This window comes from Anser anser (genome assembly GCF_964211835.1).
Source record: "Anser anser genome assembly, chromosome: 5".
In the NCBI taxonomy this organism is placed as follows: domain Eukaryota; kingdom Metazoa; phylum Chordata; class Aves; order Anseriformes; family Anatidae; genus Anser; species Anser anser.
This window is the reverse complement of record NC_139725.1, coordinates 63,868,515-63,886,069: the sequence shown is the minus strand read 5'-3', so window position 1 is coordinate 63,886,069 and position 17,555 is coordinate 63,868,515. Positions and strand designations below refer to the sequence as shown.

General features: G+C 52.5%; 2 protein-coding genes across 7 annotated transcripts in view; one reads left to right on the top strand and one right to left on the bottom strand.

The window, feature by feature from the left end:
* The window catches only part of TXNDC16 (thioredoxin domain containing 16), a 45,138-nt gene extending 29,232 nt beyond the window's left edge, over positions 1-15,906 (bottom strand). For 2 of the 6 annotated variants that reach the window (XR_014584921.1, XM_083837825.1), the window contains exons 1-11: positions 15,482-15,906; positions 9,799-10,002; positions 8,941-9,023; positions 7,773-7,846; positions 6,980-7,054; positions 6,519-6,640; positions 5,908-5,998; positions 4,190-4,346; positions 2,781-2,947; positions 1,734-1,794; positions 202-337 (exon numbers count right to left, since the gene is read on the bottom strand). Coding sequence is in view for 5 of the 6 variants with exons in the window: in XM_083837825.1 (XP_083693951.1) it covers positions 202-337; positions 1,734-1,794; positions 2,781-2,947; positions 4,190-4,346; positions 5,908-5,998; positions 6,519-6,640; positions 6,980-7,054; positions 7,773-7,846; positions 8,941-9,023; positions 9,799-9,967 (1,135 nt within the window). In the remaining variant the exon portion in view is untranslated. Of the gene's footprint in view, positions 1-201; positions 338-1,733; positions 1,795-2,780; positions 2,948-4,189; positions 4,347-5,907; positions 5,999-6,518; positions 6,641-6,979; positions 7,055-7,772; positions 7,847-8,940; positions 9,024-9,798; positions 10,003-11,345; positions 15,441-15,481 lie in introns of those variants that run through there. The other 4 variants (XM_083837827.1, XM_083837828.1, XM_083837829.1 and 1 more) reach the window with 4 other exon arrangements.
* A 317-nt stretch (positions 15,907-16,223) lies between these two features.
* GPR137C (G protein-coupled receptor 137C) overlaps positions 16,224-17,555 on the top strand; it is a 12,697-nt gene continuing 11,365 nt past the window's right edge. The window contains exon 1 of the mRNA XM_083837653.1: positions 16,224-16,706. Coding sequence (XP_083693779.1) covers positions 16,356-16,706 — 351 coding nt within the window. The 5' untranslated portion in view covers positions 16,224-16,355. The remainder of the gene's footprint in view (positions 16,707-17,555) is intronic.

The window sequence follows — 17,555 nt, the reverse complement described above, 5'->3', positions numbered from 1 at the left end:
TTCCAGTTTGTGCCCGTTATCTCTTGCCTTGGTACTGGGCATCACTGAAAAGAGCCTGGCTCTGTCCGCTTTGCACCCTCCAAAGGGATAGTTTGCCTTCGATTTGCAAGAGCATTCTTTAACACTTTAACATATGTCTAGGAGATGCTGACTGCATGTCCTACCTGATGACAATCAGCTTCTCAGTGTTTAGTTACACACCTTGATTGTCATTCTCTTTTTCATCCTCATCTTCCTCATCCTCATCCTCCTGGATTTGTTCGACCTTGCTCTTATCTTCCACCAGGGTTATAACTTCATCAGTGTCTTCCAAGACCAGGTATTTGATCGGCACTCCCTAAGGAAAATAGGAGCAGAACATCACCCTGGGTCTGTTCTAGCTACAAACCAAACTCAAGGCTGATGGGGAGTTCTGGTGGGGAGGGAATTTAAAATTCCCTCCCACCTAGCCCATTATTTTTGGGGTATGTCAACAGATTCCTAAAGCTGCCAAACAGGGGAGATCCTGGGACGTGTTTCTTTGGTGCAGTTTCACCTGCACATGAGCTTATTTCACTCCAGACTGACGTTTGGTTTTCAGAAACCAAAATTGTGGCTATGTGGGATTCTGCGTCTGTAGCTGGAATGGTGAAAGTGGACACCTGCTCCACCTCCCAACATCTTAACATGGATCTTCTACTGTGAGAGAAAGCCCAGAGGCCGAACAGTGAATGTGAGAGCTGAGCTACAGGTACATGGTCCACTCTGCTTCCTAGCCCCTAGATAGGTCAGGCTAGGTCAGAGCAGCCCATCACAGCCTGGGAAAATGGCACAGAAGATCTTTTATCTCATGTAGCTCAACAAAGAAGAGTGCTCCCAAGTGTAATGGACTGCCAACCAATGGAAAGTAAAAAGCAAAGTGTATTTCTCAGAAATGAGACCTTGTCAGCTTAAAACCAGTTCTGGCACTGTCTCAGCAAGAGGCACTTCAGAGAAAATGCATTTTATAACGAACTGAGAGAAATGACAAACTGCTGGCACCTCCCGTTGGCTCTAAGAGAAGAAACACAACGTGCACATCTCTCACCAGGCCGGGGGAAGCCCTCGGGGGACACTCAAATTCAGGTCTGATCCTGTTTCTTTCCAATCTCAAATGTGACAGTTCAAGCAATTTGGGGCAATGTGTGTTCCCTGGCATTTGTTGCCTCACAAGCTGGGTCAGGCCCCTCCAGAGTTTAGCTCATCTTGATCAGCCTCATTTATCTCAGGCTCTGCCCTTCTCCCAGATCACTGCCAGAGGCATTTGGTTACATCAGTTCGGCACAGACCTTTGCTTGTTTGCTTTCTGGCTCTTAGTTTCATGCTCATTTCCCCTTCCATCTTTTGAACTCCTTTCCTACTGGGCCAAGGGCCTTTACAAGTCCAAATCTTCTGGGAATTTACACTTGGACTCCTACCTTGGGTAGTTCACAACCTTGCATTGCTTTATTGTGCAATGGAGATATCACCCTACAATTAGAGCCCAAAATAAACACTTCCTTTTATCTCCTGTAGGCAGGCACAATTGCTCTGCACTACCAAGCTCAGGCAGTTCCAAATACGTGCACAGAGCTATGGAAAGACTATGTTCCCTTGAGCTTTTGGGAGGGTTGTCAAATCACAACAGAGGCAAGCAACACCCTAACACCCTCTCAGGAGAACCACATCCAGATAGTGAAATAAGAGTTGTACAATAAAGAAATCCAACATCGAACCTCATCTGGTGTCTTGAGAGCGACGTTTGACCGGAGCAGAACATTCAAATCCACGAGGTCCCTTCCAAAATACAAAGTGAATGTTAGATGGTGTGATGATGTGCGAAGTCACCTGCTCTGTTCAGCCTGCCCGGCTGGCAATCGCCCCTCTCTGAGCAGCACCACGTCCTCACAGAGCCGTGCTTCGGGGCCCCGCAGTACCTTTACCTGGGAGCCCAGCCCACGTGAATTAAATCAGCGGTGAAGAGCTGTCAGTCCCAAGTGACCTGGTGGGACTGACACAATCTGTGCTTATTTCACAAGGGCTTTGAATTCCCTTTCTATGATTCATGTCTGCGCTCACACACTGGTAGCCACATCCCGGTGCAGCTGCTCTGACGGTGGATTTTGGCTCACAGTGAATGCAGCCCAGAAGTGCCTCTGTGCAAGGAGAGACCACGATGGCAGAAAGCCGGAAGAAAGCAGCCCACACCCATCCTTCCTCCATCTCCTTCCACTTGCGCTGCTGCCAGCAGCATGGGCACAGAGCAGACATGCCACATCAAGGTCCCAGCCCACAGCTGCTGCATCACCCGCTGACACACAAACTATAGGAGGGGGCAGCCACTCAGGAATGTGAGATCCTGACTTGTCATGGGCTGCCCACTCTCCCGGCTCCAGATCAAACATCACCTGCGCAGATGGGCAAATAAGCCCTCAACAGATCTGTGGTCGTTGGTCTTCTTTGTGATCTTGGTCTGTGCTTCCCAAGTTTTCTTTCTGAAATTTCTGTCAGTCTGACTATTCTTCTACTTCTAAATCAGCAAGAGACTCAAGTATTTCTACATTTCCAGCTAGAGTCTGAAAGCAAACTTAACTGATACCGGAGAATCATACCCTCAAACCTCAAATCCTCTCACCACATGTAACATAGTCTTATTGCTTCTCACACAAATCCGAGTAAGCCCACTGACTGTGATCCCATTGTCCTTGCTGTGGGGTAACCGAGCTCAGAAACACCACAAAAAAAAACCAAGGAGAATTCCCCAAACACAGGGAAGCAAATACCTGGACAAAAGGGCGACTCCTGCTTTCCCCAAGAGCTGCCAGGCCAAAAACTCTGCTGTTCTCCTGTCTGCCTCGTAGGTCTCTTTCTGGCTGAGGATGAACACAAGTGGCAGCCCAAGCTGTAAGTGAACAGTGGAAACCTTCTCTGGGTCCTCAGCAACCTCTGTCTGGAAAAGACACACGGTTATACTGCAGCACATCTCCACATATTTGACATATTTCAGCTCTTTTCCACCCAGCTGCCTATTTCAATGGAACTTCATTGAAATCATTTTTGAAATTGCTCAACAGGCTCAAAAGTAATTGGAAAGGGAGGCACAGAAGCCTCATTTTCTGAGGAAAACAGCTGGAAAACCAACCACCAGATCACCATCACTTCAAAAAATTGCTGGAAAGTGAGATTAAAAGCTTGGAACAACTTCCTCATTGAAATTTGGAGCCCAGGAGATGGTTCATAGCCTGCAGTTTCTAAGGCCAATAGGTAACCTGGCAGGCTGATCTCCCGCACAGCCCAAGCCATCGTGTTCTCCCCAGCCACTGAAATAAGGACATCTTCCAGAAAAAGCCTCCACCCTGATTCTAAAACATCCACTGAAGCAGAACCCCTGCAACCCTGGTTAAACCGTTCCGACCTTTCATGACCATCCCTGTTGAAAATCTGGGCTTTAATATTCATGTTCTTTGTGACCTGGCAACTCCTGATGTCAAATTTCCATTAATTTCTGTTTATCTGACAGCCGTGCCCTGGGGCAATTTGGAAGCCTTGACTGCCACACACAAGAGCTGGCATCCTTTCCCTTCGTGTCTCTGACATGTTGTTTCATGACAGCACAGAGCTGCCTAACAAAGTGCTTCCCTCCACGGGCCTACTCCAGGAGGCTGGCTGACGTAGGGACTTCCCAGCTCCTCTGCCCATCATTTCTGCTGGGCAGAGCTGTCACCAGTGGGAACTGGAGGCCTCCTCTGCCCAGTGGGAAAAGGTAGAAGGAGCCTCCTGTCTCCTGTGCCCCACCAGGGCGTGAATCTTGTCTCCCTGAGGTGCTGAGCCCCCTGTGGGGAGCCCATAAGTCCCAGCAAAGTCAAAGAGGCACCTCCACCACATTTTGAATGAAGCACATTCCCACTCATTGTGCTTATGTACAACCACAGGACCACACATCGGCCCTGAGCCCCGTGAAAAGGAGGTCCACGAAAGCTCAGCAGTCTAATGGAGTGTTACTCACAGTCTCAGACCTGTTCTTTGCTTGAACCCAACCTGGGCGCTTTGCCACTAACTTCACAGGGAAGGGGCAGATTCTCATTCTCTGCCTTGTCCTCTGCTCACACCTCCCTCATCCCCACATCTGCCCCAGCTGCCCTCACACTGCGCAGCCCGAGCGCGGTGCATCGTTTCTCTTTCCCCATCGTACCACAAGAGGAGCCCCCATGAGCTTGAGGTGTCTGTGGATGTTTAGCACGGTCAGGTCCTGCTCCAGGGGTGTCTTCCTGCAGGGCTGCACCACGTCCGTGGCCTGCTGGCAGTGGCAGAACAACAGCCGGGCAGATGATGCATCAGGCTCATCGCTGCTGGGAGAGAGAAAACAAAACTCACGCTGAGCTAGAGATCCATCAAAGGGTTTAAAAATACCCTGACAGACTGCCGGTTTTTGCTGCCATGCTTTACAGGGCAGATGATCTCCCAATTCGGGGTGTGACTGGCACATGGGACTTTGAGAGCTCTACTAGTAACAGGTAGAGTTGTGGCCAGGCACCTTTCACAATTATGCTCACTTTCTAATAATGACCCTGGCTCACCAGGTACAAATGACCTCAACTACAGAACAGTTGGCTTAGCTCAAAAAGGACACAAACACGCTTTTCTCATCGGGACCAGCCTTGCCAGTTCAGTGGGGACCCTGGCATGAGGAGGACAGCTGAAATACAGGTTTACTCATGTCTTTTACCTCACCGATGACATCTTACGTACTATGTAAGGAATATTTCACCTTTTGAACAGCATTGGTTTTATCTATGACAAAGGAAGAAGTGACATCAAGTTCCCTGGATGGTTCCTTGGCTAGTAGTGGTTTCTGGTTCTGATACCATCACTGGTGTTAGGCTGCGGGTCAACTTTTGGAGGTCACATTCTTTTTCCCGTGCATCCATTACACCATCTCCAACATAGGGATCACCTTTTTTTGTAAAGGGCTTTATGATTTCTCTGAGAAAAATCATAAAGAGAGGGTGTTGTGTTAAGACCGCAAAGCCTGACTGCTGGTGCCCTCTCAGCTTTACGCAGGATGAAGCCATCTCCTGTCCAAATGACAATCGTGCCATCTAGTGGCAGACACAAATCGCGATCCCTGGTCACGATCTGCAAAAACAGGATGTGGAAGCAAGCATATTGCTGTATAAACGCCCTGCTGAAGATACAGCATGTTATCTGAAGATGCAGCATGCTATCCAATATTCCCACCTTCCTCTCTGCCCATCCTGCAGTGACTCTAGTGTGACCTCAGCCACAGTGCCAGATGGATTTGTTCTGCAAAGCTCCAGGGAACCCATGGCTGAGATTCGGTCAGTCAGCTAGGGAAGGGAGACATTGGGCTCTTCCCCTTTTAAATCCCAACAATCCCCTTTAAAATTCGTCAACAATGGCTAGTCCAAATCCAGGAACAAAAGCAGCAGTGGTTTTGGAAAAAGCAAAACAGATCTCACTGTCCACCTTGGCTGTCAACCTAATACCATCCTAGGGTGGAGTCTTTTACCTTGAGATGCAAAATGCATATGCAGGTCCTGAGCTTGTTGACATCCAAGGGGGCTGAGAAAGGTCAACACTGCCAGCTGGTTGGAAAGGAGATTCCTAAATACCCTGGAGGACCCCAAGGTGATCTTTCACTGGAAATCATCTGTTCTCTAGCTCAGCATGAAGCCAGCAGTGAGCCCAGTGCATTACAGGCCTGGCAACATTTGGATGCTTTAAATGCAGGCTACAAGGTTCACTTTTAGTGAAAGTGATTTTTCTCCCATGCAAGCTAGCAAGGATGCCAACGATAGATTTTACCTGGGAACCTGAGAAACCAAAAGAGCAGTGCAAGGGAGCAGATATACCTGGAGTGTGTGCATTTGTGTGTGTGTGTGGACATACCCGGTGTCTTTCAACAGTGTTGCCTCAGTTGTCAGAACAAACTGGTGGACAGTCCCGTAGACAAAAGCCACTTCCATCACAGCTCTGTGCTCTGGAAAGAGAAAAGTGTGACTAATTCACTGATGCAGCTCAGTCCAGATCTCCCCCTTCATCCTTCCCAACCACAAGCATCAAGCCTGAAGCTTTCAGGAACTCTCAGTAAAACTCCACAACTGGCTGAAGACATGCTATGGAGGTAACTGAGTCACTGGGGCTGAACCCAACTGCTGATCTCCGGTAAACACAAAGGTGGGGCAAGTGAATGCATTCTGCTACATATCTGTAGTACAGATCTGCCAAGGGGTTTATTTATTAAGGCAGCAACCACTGGCTTGCTTTCTCTGTCCAGTCCATCTCTGAAAGCTTGTGTGCTCCCAGCAAAACCGTCTTGGTCAAAATGATTCATTTGGCAACAAGGCAAGACAGAGGTGGGGAGCTCATGTTTGGGTGGCCCTTTCACATTTCTTCAATTCTCCATTTGCAGGATTCTGAGTCATAAAATGAGCTCCCTTCCACATTAGTAAAAAAAAGGCTCTGGAAGGGAGCAAAAAAGAAAAGCTGAGTGTTAATACCTGCTGTTCCAGTAGCTGGTACATACACGAAGACCATGTTCGACCTCCCTTTCAGTGCGTTTTCTATGTTCTGAAGATCCGTCAGTGTTTCAACGTATTTAACTTCATTAAAGAGCAGGGCACTGAGAAGACAGAAAACTCATTAGCAACTGCTTTCTTTTAAGAGAGAATTTGCAGCCACATAATCACGATGGAAAAAAAAAACAAAGGTAAAACTCCAGCTTCTTGCTGGCAGATGCAAGATTCACAGCCAAATACAGCTGCCCAGATGTGTGCTTGGTGAGTCACGTCCAGGGCATAGATTTAACAGGGTCAAACCATGCCAAAGAGAGAAGCAGCCTTCTGCTTGGCTGAAAACAGCCTCTGGAACATGTGCAGTTTATATTTACGCAAAACTTTCTATCGACAAGTGAAAACGGAAAATAAATGATTTCACAGAGATGGATCTGGTCTGTACTTACAACAGAACATTAGCAACGATGGAGTTCACATCAAACAAGGCATCAGTAGGAAATTCTCTGATCAGCATGTTCCCTCTGGGGAGAGAAGAAAAAATATCACCAAAGAAACCGTGAAAGATTAGCCACACATAGTAAATTCATTTCTACCGCGTAGTATCTCCAGGTGTCTGCTGGCAGGTATGGCTGGAAGGAAAATGTCAGGACTGAACTTGGGGAGTTCCTAGGACTAGCAGGGTCTCCCTGACAGCAGTGATCCCCTCCTCTGTCCTGTACTATAATCAATGAGAACAGAGCACGTTAGTTTTGAAAATGCCCTCTACCTGATACGTGGAAAAGCTTCCAACTGACAGTCCATGCAGAGACCAAGAGTTAAACCTTCCGATCTGTGGTAGGTGAGCCAACCACAACAATAAGAAGGGCACCAAAGAGTGTTTCTTTCTAGGAGCAGATCCAGAACTTAGTGCACTGACTGTAGTCCTGAGGAACTGGTGGTGGGAGCTCAGAGGGTCAGAACACTGACTGAGGATGTCTTTGATGGTTTCATGTAGCAGAACAGCTCTGTGCTGATAAAAAGGAACGTGGGGCAGGACAGGGGTTTTCACGCTGAGAACAAGGCACCTACTTTGCATGTGTGGAACCTTTTTGGAGTACTTTTTGATAAATTCTGTATGCCACTGCTGTCCTCATGGCCCCATGCTTCCTATGCAGGTATCTCTGCTCCCTGACAGCATTTCCTCCAAACCTTTGTACTTGAAAGCAATTACAGCGGGGTGCCCAGAAAGCCCCCCCTTACCTGAACAGGTAGGCTTTTCTTAATGCATTTTCTTTTCCACAGTATCTTGAGACGTCCTCTTTGGGACAGTTAACCTGGACATTGAAAGTATTTAGTGGACATTTAGCTCTACAAACGTCTATAAACATATGGTACCACAGCATTCTCCCATTCCAGAATATAAGTGCTAGCCTTTCCAAAACTGCTGGGAGAGAAAGCACAATCACACAGTGAGACGAACAGAGTGCAGTGCTGAGGACTGGAGTTGGTATTTCAGTTCCCCAGCTCAGCCTGCCTCGATTTGGGTCAGACAGGATTAAAAGATCTTGTGATCTGCCAAGCATATTCAAAGTGACAGACCACTGCTTGCTTACTGAACTCAGTCTGCGTCTGGAGGAATTGAAACACACACACACACACACATACATAAGCACTTCTTATAAAATCTAATTGCACTTGCATGGATTTGTAATTCGCTCACCTAAATCTGCAGAAAAATTCAGCCAAAAAAAAAATAAAATAACACGTCCTATTTAGCATTTATTGCACTGTATTGAAAAGAAGTGACCTGACCCCCTCCAACATTCTTCACAGTCTGAGCCTCTTCCCTCCCAGTGCATAAGGCAAGATGGAGTCAGGCAAGTTCCATGCCCTGAGTGAAGCAGCAGGCTGATGCTCTTTTGTGCAACACGGTGGGGATCATCTCCTTCCTTGTACCATGTTTAGGGGCACACATCAACAACCAACACCACAAACCACATGCAGCTGTTTGGGAAGTCAGATTAGATCAGCCAGCCAAGCCTGGCACATGAGGTTTCCCACGAAAAAGGCCAATTTTCAAGAAAAATATGAGAAGTTATATGTCTCCTAAACCCACGAATGCAAATCAAAGCTCTGTTTGAAGTGTGGACAACATTAAGTCTTCCCTGGACAGAGGAATCTACCCAATCCCACAGGCAGAAGGTGTGATACAACCCACAAGCAGGTGTGATGCTTTTGTTTCATAGCAGTGTGGTGTAGTTACCCACAAGCCAGGGCAAGGGAAAAAATGGGATGCCCTGCGCAGCCAGCACCCACTTTCCTGCGGGGTCCCGCTGCTGTCCATCACCGAGGTCGGTAGGGACAATCTCTGTCCGCCCCGCAGTCAGCTCTGCAGAAATACCCTGCCCCACTCCTTGTTCTCATTTACCTTCACCACTGAAATGCCATAGTCCTGCAGAGCCTCGACCGAGTTCTCAATCTGTTCCAAGAAGGGCTGGGCACCAGGAGAAACTAAAACAGAAAAAAAAAAAAAAAGCTGGTTTCAATCCCTTCCTTTTGCAGACAAGGCAGCAGGAGAGCAGAACGACACCTTTTCTCCCCAGGCCAGGCCCTGCTGGCCTTGCTGGGAGTAATTCCCTGCCCTGAGGCTGGGGGGTCACCGTCTGCCTGCGTTTGCCTGAGCTACCTGTGACAAGGGGGAGGGCGGGCATCAGTGTAGCTGTATCGTACGGATGATCCCTGAATCCAGCTGGATTTCTGTCCCCCCCCTTCACTAAAGCCACCATAGCTTTTTTGTTGATAGCTCCCCACCTTCCTTCCCAACACACCCAGCCCCTCAGTGTTCACGGGGGAGCTGCGTTGGGTTTCTCAGCCCACATCCAGGTCTCTGAGAAACCATGCCCGGGGGTCATGGAGGAGCAGAACAAGGAAGCCAAGGTGATGGATCTCCTTGTAATTACGCTGGGAGGTCCTGTGGAAAAGAAACACGGCACCTTTCAGGGGGTAGCTCCTTACAGGGCATCTGGAAAATTAATGAAGAGGCTTGAAGCAGAGTGTCTAGGGACACAACCAGGACAGATGCCACCCCAAGACACTCTGTCTGCCAGGAGCACTCAGGAGCTATGCAAACCCCAATTTGCCAGCTGAGCTCGACCAGCTCTTCAAAACAGCTTTGGGTTTAAAATACTCAGGAATTGTCTCTTCGTTATTCCACTTTCACACACACCCCAACAAGAGCCTCTCCTGAAAACCCAGCTGATGTAAGTGCATGCTGTTGAATACATACCGTTATGGCTGAAATAAGCCAGGGATGCCCTGCCAGCTTGCAAGCTACTGAAATACTCCTGGGGGCTCAACTCCTGTAGCACACTTGTACTTCCCAGCATGGGAATGAAGGAAGCGCAGAAGAGCAGGAAAGAGAAGGAAGGAAACCATCTGTCCTTCTGGGCTGGCATGGTTACTATCAGTTACAGGCACGGGAGAGCCACAACTGCAAAAACAAACAAAAAAACAGAGGAATAACAAAAAAACCCACATATATACGAGTGTTTTCTGTTTAGGTAGGTGCAGCATGACTAATTTACAGATGTGACAGCTACACAAACACCTTGAGGACATCACGAACTAGCTACTCGAACAGTAGATGATTCACACAGCCATGAAAATGACAGCAAAGGCCATTCCCTTTCCCCTGAGTGGCATCTGCAAATGCACGTACCCTCTGTGCTTTCAATTTAGGGCTGTTTTTCTTCCCACCCCCTTTTTTTTTTCCCCTTTTGAGTCAAACAAAGACGAGAAAACATCTTTTTGTCATTTAACTCCCCTGTTTGAAACCAGGTTCTTCTGCAGCCTGCCCTTCAGGTACCCATCTCTGCTGCTGAGAGCGCTGCAGCAGGGCTGGTCAACAACATCCCTGGTCAACAACGAGACAAAGCTGGAATTCAAGCCACCGAGAACATGTTTGCTTTGCATTACGAGCTGCAGCTGTTTTCCTTAACAAATGCCCCTGTGTACATGGACTGTCATTCCCCCCAGCACCGTGGCAGATGCTGTCAGCTTGTTATCGCTGCTCCGTTATGAGCCCAAACTCAAAGGCTCGAAAACAAAACAGGCAAAGTCCCCCTGCCTTGCTCCAAGAGCTGGCAGCTAGGGAAAGCCAGGCACGTTCAGCCTTCGCAGGCTCCCTTCTCTCCCTGCCATGTACATGAGGTGTTTGGATGAGGCCTCAGCAGCACAAAGGAACAAAGACAACGCTGAGGAAGCAATGAAACCTTTTCATCTGGAAGTCTCCCGTTCTCTCCTTTCCCACTTTGGGAAGAGACAGGCTTTTCTGGTCCTTTGGCTCTCCCATCTGTTCATCTGGCTTGCAGAGGGGACCGAGATTGAGAAGACGGGGGGATGTTTAGTGAACGACAGACTTGGCTGCAGCGGGATGGAAAACTCAACTCAGCCCTGGCACGTGGGAACCAGCCCAGGTCAGAAGGGAGAGCTCCCAACCACGGAGGCAAGGCCAGAGGAGCAGCCCACAGCGATGCAAATACTTCCCAGCGTCGTACCCAGAGGAGGATGCCAGCAGGTTAAAGCACAGCTCCAACTCCTTCCCAGCCCTGATCTCCCTCCTGGATCGTGTAGTTTTTCCAGCGTCTGCCTTCTGCCCTCTCCACGTCTCCGTGTGGCTGCTGTGCTTCCCCTCACACGTCTCCCAGAGCCAGTCCCACCTGCCCCACTACAGCCCCTCGCTGTCCCACCACCCCAGCACAAACACATCCCACACTTTTCTGGCTGTTCGCTCACAAATACGTGCTCTTCCCTTCCCCATGTGTGTCCTCTCACCTCCTCGTTACTCCTTCCTGCCCAGGGGCTTCCTTCTGGGCCACATCAACCTCTGCTGACCCGTCTCCTTCTCCTCCTTCTTGAACTTGAATTTTCCACCCTCCAGCCCTCTGTTCCTCCCAGCCCCAGTCTCTGGCTCTCCACAGCGATGTGCAAGTCTCAGAGGTGTACAAAGGAGCTTCAGGAGCACTGCCTGGAGGCACAGAGACAGAACCGGAGGCGAGACTTATCTCCCATATTCCAGGGAGACTTGGAGCACCTGGATATTTGGGATTTTCTTCGTGAATCATGCCCCATAAACATGTCCAAGCTGGCAACCTTTGCAAACACGTCTCCAATCACTGTTCAAGGCAGGAGAATTTGTTGTCAGTCTGTTGTCTGTTCCTTCAGCCTCTGTATTACAAAACCATCTACTCGCCCAGCTGGAAATCTGGCAGCGATCCCATCCCCTTTGCTCATATCCTGACTGCCAGCCCATCCTCCTCCTTCCATCTCCCATTTTGCCCCAAAAAATCACACGTAAGGCCCTTAAGCACATCTCTTAACCCCTAATAAAGGCAGGCCTCACCCCAGAGGTGCAGTCACCGGCCTGCTCTGCCTTCCCACCAACACGTACTGAAACCATGTTTAAGGGCTTCCCAACAACTCTGGAGCTGTGAGCACTTTATTGCAGCCAAAATCAAGTCTGAGCACACCCAGCTGTAACAGGGACCCAACCGCACCAGGGGACGACAAGCAGTCCTCGAAGCACCCCAAGCTTCATGGCGGAGCACTGGAACTGCTCTGCTGGGGAAGGGGAGAACCCCCCTGTGGAAAACATGAAGAAAAGCTTGGCCAAACGACGTTTTAGATAGCACTGGTGCAGCCTGGGGCAGGGAAGAGACTTCCAAGGGCTTCCCCAGGCCCATTTTTCATGCTCAGTGGTGTCGGACCTCACACACGTTCGAGTGGCACCGCGCAGTGCCTCTGGGGACAGTGCTAAGGCCGTGTAGGGGCCTGGTACAGGAGTGCCCACCACACGACCACGGCTCCACCTGGGTGTTAAATGTCACCACTGTCACCCAGCCTTCCTCACTCGGCCTCTGCCAGAATATTCAGCTTTTAGGCCATCTCCTGCGTCACCCCTTTTCCAACGGGGGAAGATTAACACCGCGAGGTAAGGTGGTTAAGGCCACTGCAGACGACCTAAAATGTGAGCACATATACCAGAGACACAGAGCACAAAATCTCACGTTGGCGTAACTTATTTCTGCTGCCTGGGTTCAGCTTGGGAATCCTGAATCGTAAACTTGGGCTGGGGTCCTCTCATCACCGCCAGGATCCCACCTACAGTTCCTGCTGCCTTGTCTCACACAGCCCCTCACTGACAATATTTATTAAGCTGCAGCTTATTTCTTTCAAAGGAGGGTGATAGGAGGTGGTTTTTAAGATGCACCGGACAAGGTGAAAAAAAAAATAACCAAAAATATAAATATATAAATACACTTTTGGTCTGAATATATTACACTACTGCTTCATCTTCATTTTATCTCATTGTACCAGTATCTTCCAGGCTGCAGAGCCCCCAGCCAGCAAGTTCTTACTCCCTAGGAATATGCTCCTAAAGCATAACGGAGCCACCTCGGCCTTTCCTGTGACGATCGCTACAGATCCGGCCTTTTGCTGAAGCAGGACGTTCACTCTGCACCCAGCAGGTTTGTGTTTCTGGCAGCCAGGCTTGCCTGCCTGTCCTGCCCTTCCAGCAGCAGCTAACCAGCGCAAAGCCCTCCAAACCCGGCCGGCAGAGGGGACACACAAGAGCCCCAAATCCACGCAGGGCTGACTCAACCCATTAGCTAGAGCAGGCAAAACTGGCCTCCAGCACTCTCCCTGGCGTGGCTGGATACCCCAGAACAAATACACACGCTGCTGAAAAACGCAAGGGAGAGCGTAACATTGGCCAGCCAGCCCCGGGGCTCGTCCTGCACTTTGGACTGTGCACACAGGTTTTCTTTAGGGGATCCAGAAAACTCACGGAATCAGAGAATATCCTGAGCCGGGAGGGATCCACAGGGATCATCGAGTCTGGCTCCAGGAAAACCTCTTTGTTTCAGCCTCCTGCTCCCCAGATCACACAGAAATCCCACAAGACACACTTGACTGCCCGGCCTTTCCTAAAGCAGCAAGCTTGCCTGCAGCTAGCTTGTCCAAACACGGAGACCGTCCCAACAGGTGCACTGTCTGCAAACCTGTTTTCTCCCGAGGAGGCGATAAATTGGTTCATCAGAGACACAGAAAGCACCCTTGGGATCCCACAGAAGTGCATCTGGAAACCATCAGCCCACGGCCACTTTGCTGAGTGGGAGCCGGGCTGTCCTGCAAGTTTTTAATTCATCAAAAGACCACGCCAACTGCAAGTGAAATGCCTGACAACTGTCGAAATACTGCTGATGTCAATAAGCAATATTTCAGTCTTTTTGTCTTTTTTTCACGGTGAGGTTATGCGTTGGTTTCATGGAATCCTATGGGTGTGCAGCAATATCGCATCTTCCACTGCTTTACATTATTTTTCACTACAGGCTTCTCTTCCCTGCCCTCCCTCAAAAAAGTGGCCAGCACCAGCCTTCTCCTAATCAGCTGACAAGTCTAAGGTTAATTATCACTACACGGTTTTGCTGGAACAAAGAGCTCATCAGCCAGCTCCCTTCAAAATTTCTGAAGGCAAGCTCTTTGCCCTTGCTGATTTGAGTAAGGTCAAAAAGCCGCCGTTCCCCAGCCCTGGAGTGGTGACAGCGCTGAGCTGGTTCTTCGCCGCTTTGGAAAGGGGCCACACTCGTCCGTAAACGCGGAAAGGAAATACCTGCTGCCCGTTTCCACCTGCCCCTTCTCCCCAGCAGCTTGGGGAGGAGGCACAAGTCATATAACCGGTGACAGGGGGAAGCCAGGCGACGTTCCCACCCCGGCCAGTTCTGATTACAGCGGTGTCCTCGATCGTATGTTGCTGTGGCGTTGAGCCCTCAGCCACAGAAAGGGGTTTATTTCTACACTGGACGTACCAAAAAGCGTCCCAGCCAGGCTGCCCCGTGGGGACAATGCTGAGAGCCCGAAGCTGTGCTCGGAGGGAAGGCAGAGCCTCACCACAGCGCTGTTTATCCGGTATTTGTCCCCAAGCACTGCTTCAAGGCAAAGTGCTCGCAGGCTTTTTGTGCGCAGACAAACCCGCTTTTCACTAGCGGCATTTTCGGGACGCTGCAGGCTGCTGTGTAATCCCTCCGCCGCGCGGACCAGCGCCAGCGCAGCTCATGTGACTGGAGGCACATCTGGCACACGAGGTCGTGAGATAACGGGGCTCCTCTCCGGCACACTGACACTTCCCCCAGTGTCCCTGCTGCCTCTCCCCTGCTCTGCCACCCGCACGCCAGGGTTTTTGGATCCCACATCAGGCGTGCACGAGTCCCGGGGAGGAGGGAGGCCCTGGTGTGAGCGTATGAGATATGGGGCAGGAATAAGAGGGCGAGGGTGCCCATAGGCGAGGCTATCGTGAGCTACAGGAGCTGCATCTTTTGGCACAAGGAACCTTTTGACTTCTCACGGGTTGTCAACAGGGTGGGAAACGTTTACATTAAATAAAATCCCAGCCTGTTGTCCGGCGTGCTTTGTCTCGCTGGGCTTTCTGTGACGTGCCCGTGCTGCCCCCCCTGCTGTGGCCGTGCCCCTTTTCCTGCCGGAAAGGGACCTTGAGCCGCTTCCCGGAGTTTAATTTTTGCTTTCAGGTCCCACTTCCTAGCACCCTGGAGGGCACCTGGCCGGGCAGCCCAGCACCCAGCGGCGCGGGCAGGACACGCTGCAGCCTCCCAGCGGGAGCAGAGAGCTCTTCCATGCCAGCGCACGGCCAACAGCCCGCGGCGTGACCCGGTGCCATCCTTGCCCCGTGTGTCCCCGAGGACCTTCCTCCCAAAGCCCCTGCGAGGCAGCTGGCCCCGCGATGACGGACGATACCGCCGATGGATGATACCGCCGATGGATGTAACCACTGAGCTGCCTCCGGGCTGGCTCAGGGGTGTCACTGTCACCCACCTGGGATGTCACCTACCTGGGATGTCACCTACCTGGGATGTCACCTACCTGGGATGTCACCTACCTGCGATGCCACCTACCTGGGTGCCCAGCGTGCAGGCGCTGCTGCCAGTGCTGCTCCCCCGTCCCTCGTCCCCCCGCGGGCAGGGCTCCCGTGCCCCAGCACCGCGCTGCGGGTGATGGATCGGAGCCTCAGGGCTCTCGGCGCAGGGGATGAGGACATGGAGGGGACTCCGAGCGACGTCCCCAAGCCCCCGCCATGGTGGACGCCCAACCTGCGCACCCAGCTGCCCTGCTGCTGGGGCGCCCCTCCACCTGCCAGGACCTTAGGGGACCCCCTCAACCTTCCAGGACCTTAGGGGTCCCCTCAACCTGCCAGGACCCTAGGGGACCCCCTGAACCCGCCAGGACCCAGCCCCGTTGCTATGGGGACCCTTCAACCTGCCAGGACCCTACGGGGCCCCCTCACCCTGCCAGGACCCTCCGCGCCGCTGCGAAGGGCCCCGCCCCGCCCCTTCCCCGGCCCCGCCCCCTCCCCGCACGCACCAATCAGAGCCGCGAACCCCCTCAGCCCCTCCCCCCCACGAGGCGGGGCGCAGCCGCGAGGCGGGCGGCGACGGCAACCTAAAGAAGCCGAACCCCCTCCGCGGAGGGGGGGGAGGGCGGGGCCTATTCGTGAGTGACGGGCCGCACCGCCCAATCACCGCTCCTTCTGGGCGCGGCGGGCGGGGGCGGCTCCCGGCGGAGCCAATGGGGAGCGCGCTCCGCCGGCGGCGAGCCCCTCAAATACCGGCGCTCAGGACCCGCTCGTCCCCCGGCCGCGCTTGGTTGGCGGCGGGGCGGGAGGGAGGGCGGGCGCCTCTTGTCCGGCGTCTCATGGCGGCGGTGCCCGTGCGGGGCTGAGGAGCGGCGACCGCGGGCTCGGTGCCGCCTCCCACCCCCACCCCGCTCCCTATGAACCCCCCGGCGGCCCCCGCTGAGGGGCCGGCCCCGGCCGTGCCGTCCGGCGTGGAGCTGGGGCTGACGGCCGTCCACACGGCGCTGTGCGCCGCCCTCTTCCTCTTCGCCTACCTGCAGCTCTGGCTGCTGCTCTACTACCGGCAGCGGCGGCTGAGCTACCGCACCCTCTGCCTCTTCCTCGGCCTCCTCTGGGCCGCCCTCAGGACCACGCTCTTCTCCTTCTGCCTGCAGGGCTCCCCCCGGGCCCTCCGCCTCCAGCAGCCCTTCGCCCACTGGCTGCTCTACTGCCTGCCCGGCTGCCTGCTCTTCTGCAGCCTCTGCCTCCTCACGCTCTACTTCGCTGAGGTGATTTTTTAATCGCCCGTTATTTTTAGGTCCCGAGGGGGGTTTGGGAGGGTTTTGGGGGGGGTTTAGGGGGGTTTGGGGGGGGGCTTTGAGGGGGGGAGAGGCGCCCAGCAGCGCGCCGGGGTTGTAAAACCCCCCCTCAGAGTGAGCTGTGGGGAAAATAGGGATTTTTTGGGGGGGAATGGGGATTTGGGGGGAAATGGGGATTTTGGGGTCGTGCCCTGAGCTGTGAAGTGGGGAGGGGGCTCGGGGCAGCCCCCTGAGGCGCACACACACACAGGGTGTCCCCCGCTCCCCACGGGGGTCTCCCCCCATCGCCTCCCTCCGTGGGGGTGGCAGCGCCGCGGGTCCTTTACGAGGCTTTTTTTTGTTGTTGCTATCTTTTTTTCTTTATTTCTCATTGATTTCCCTCCTGCAAAGGGCCCAGAAAGTGGCAGCAGCAGGGGCCTGGAGGGCCGCCAAGCATTACGTCACCAGCCGGAGCCTCTTCTGCTATTGTTGCTGCGCTCCCTCCGTCTCCTCGCCGCCAGCAGCCCCGCTCCTTTTCGTACCCCTCGGTGCCACACAAAACCCCCCCCAGACCCCTCTGCCTCCCCCGTAACAGCCTGGGCTGCAGAGCTGGGCCCCTTCCCGGCACGACGATCGCCGCCGGGACGGTGCTGAGCCGCTTGTTTTTGTTGCTGATCCGTGTTCCTCCTTTCCTGGCTTCTCCCATCGCTCGTTTTTGTCTTATCCTCCTTCCCCTAGTCCTTCACACTTGGTTTTATTTACCCTCCAAAGCCTTCGCTCCCTCCCCTTCCCCCTCTGAACATTTTGCTTCTGCTCCAGTTTCTCGTCAGCAGCCCTTCG